The sequence below is a fragment of the Pyxicephalus adspersus genome, chromosome 2 (genome assembly GCF_032062135.1).
Source record: "Pyxicephalus adspersus chromosome 2, UCB_Pads_2.0, whole genome shotgun sequence".
Taxonomy (NCBI): Eukaryota; Metazoa; Chordata; class Amphibia; order Anura; family Pyxicephalidae; genus Pyxicephalus; species Pyxicephalus adspersus.
Window position 1 is genome coordinate 4591918 of NC_092859.1, and position 1286 is coordinate 4593203.

General features: G+C 37.8%; 1 protein-coding gene across 1 annotated transcript; it reads left to right on the plus strand.

The window, feature by feature from the left end:
- Window positions 1–942, plus strand: LOC140322243 (olfactory receptor 5P55-like). Its single transcript, XM_072398829.1, has one exon. It carries the CDS (start codon window positions 1–3, stop codon window positions 940–942), a length of 942 nt encoding a protein of 313 aa, XP_072254930.1.
- Window positions 943–1286: the final 344 nt, after the last annotated feature.

Genomic DNA, 1286 nt, shown 5'->3' on the forward strand with positions numbered 1-1286 from the left:
ATGTGCTTCGAGAATGAGACAGAAGTTACTGAGATCTATCTTCTTGGATTCCAAAGCCTTCACAACCTCGGACCTCTACTCTTTGTTGTCCTGCTGTTACTCTACATAGCTATAGCTGGTGGAAACCTTTCAATTATCTATTTAGTGATGACCTGTGATAACCTCAAAATCCCAATGTTCTTCTTTCTCAAACATCTAGCCACTGCTGATGTACTTGTAACCACGTCTGTTGTGCCAATGATGTTGGAGGACATATTGAAATCTAACCCATCTATATCTGTCGGTGGCTGTATCACTCAGTTGTTCTTCTTTTGCATCTTTGGGTTTGTCCAATGTTTCCTCCTTGCGGTAATGTCTTATGATCGATATGTAGATCTTTCTAACCCCTTTCAATACATTGTAATCATGAACCCAAGCTTCTGTTTCCTGCTGGCTTTTGGGTCATGGGCATTAATATTCAGCATTGCATTTAGTGAATTTGCTTTGATAGGTCAGTTTGAGTTCTGTGGCTGCAGTAGCCTTGATCAGTTTTTCTGTGATTACAGCCAAGTAATGGAATTACCAACTTCAGATACAACCATTGTGCTATGGATGGACTTCTTTGTCTCAATATTTATATTTTCTTTTCCTCTTACATTCATTCTTGTGTCTTATATCTACATTTTTATTGCCATTATCAAGATTAGGTCCCATACTGGAAGGCAGAAAACCTTCTCCACGTGCAGTTCTCACCTTACCACAGTGTGTATATATTATGGGACTTTTATCACTATTTACTTAGTTCCATCTGATAAATCACTGTCTGACCTAGACAAGTACCGGTCTTTGATGTACACTGTGGTGACCCCATTGATCAATCCTGTTGTATACAGCCTAAGGAACCATGAGTTTAAAAAGGTTCTTACCAAAAGAATAAAGCAGTTTTTCATTAGGAAGTTCTAAAGTTGTGTAAGGTCACCATTTTTAAATTGTTTTTGCGTTTTGTCAGTAAGACATTATTATTGCATAAATTGAAGGGTGGGAAGAGTAAAAAATTATAACAATGTATTCTACCTTGAAAATTATGTTGTAAACGTGGAAGATTCTTAGTATGGACAATAAACTGAAGCTATTTATGAGGATAGATGGACAGTTTTATGTTGCATGTTGTGGACAATGTCAATACTGAGCACAGCAACAAAGACACAAAATAGGTAAACTGCATCAGGAAGGTCTACCCAGGCAAAGATTTCAAAGGTGGCTTGGGTTTCAGAACATGCTGTTCAAGCTTGCGCAAAAAAACAGGC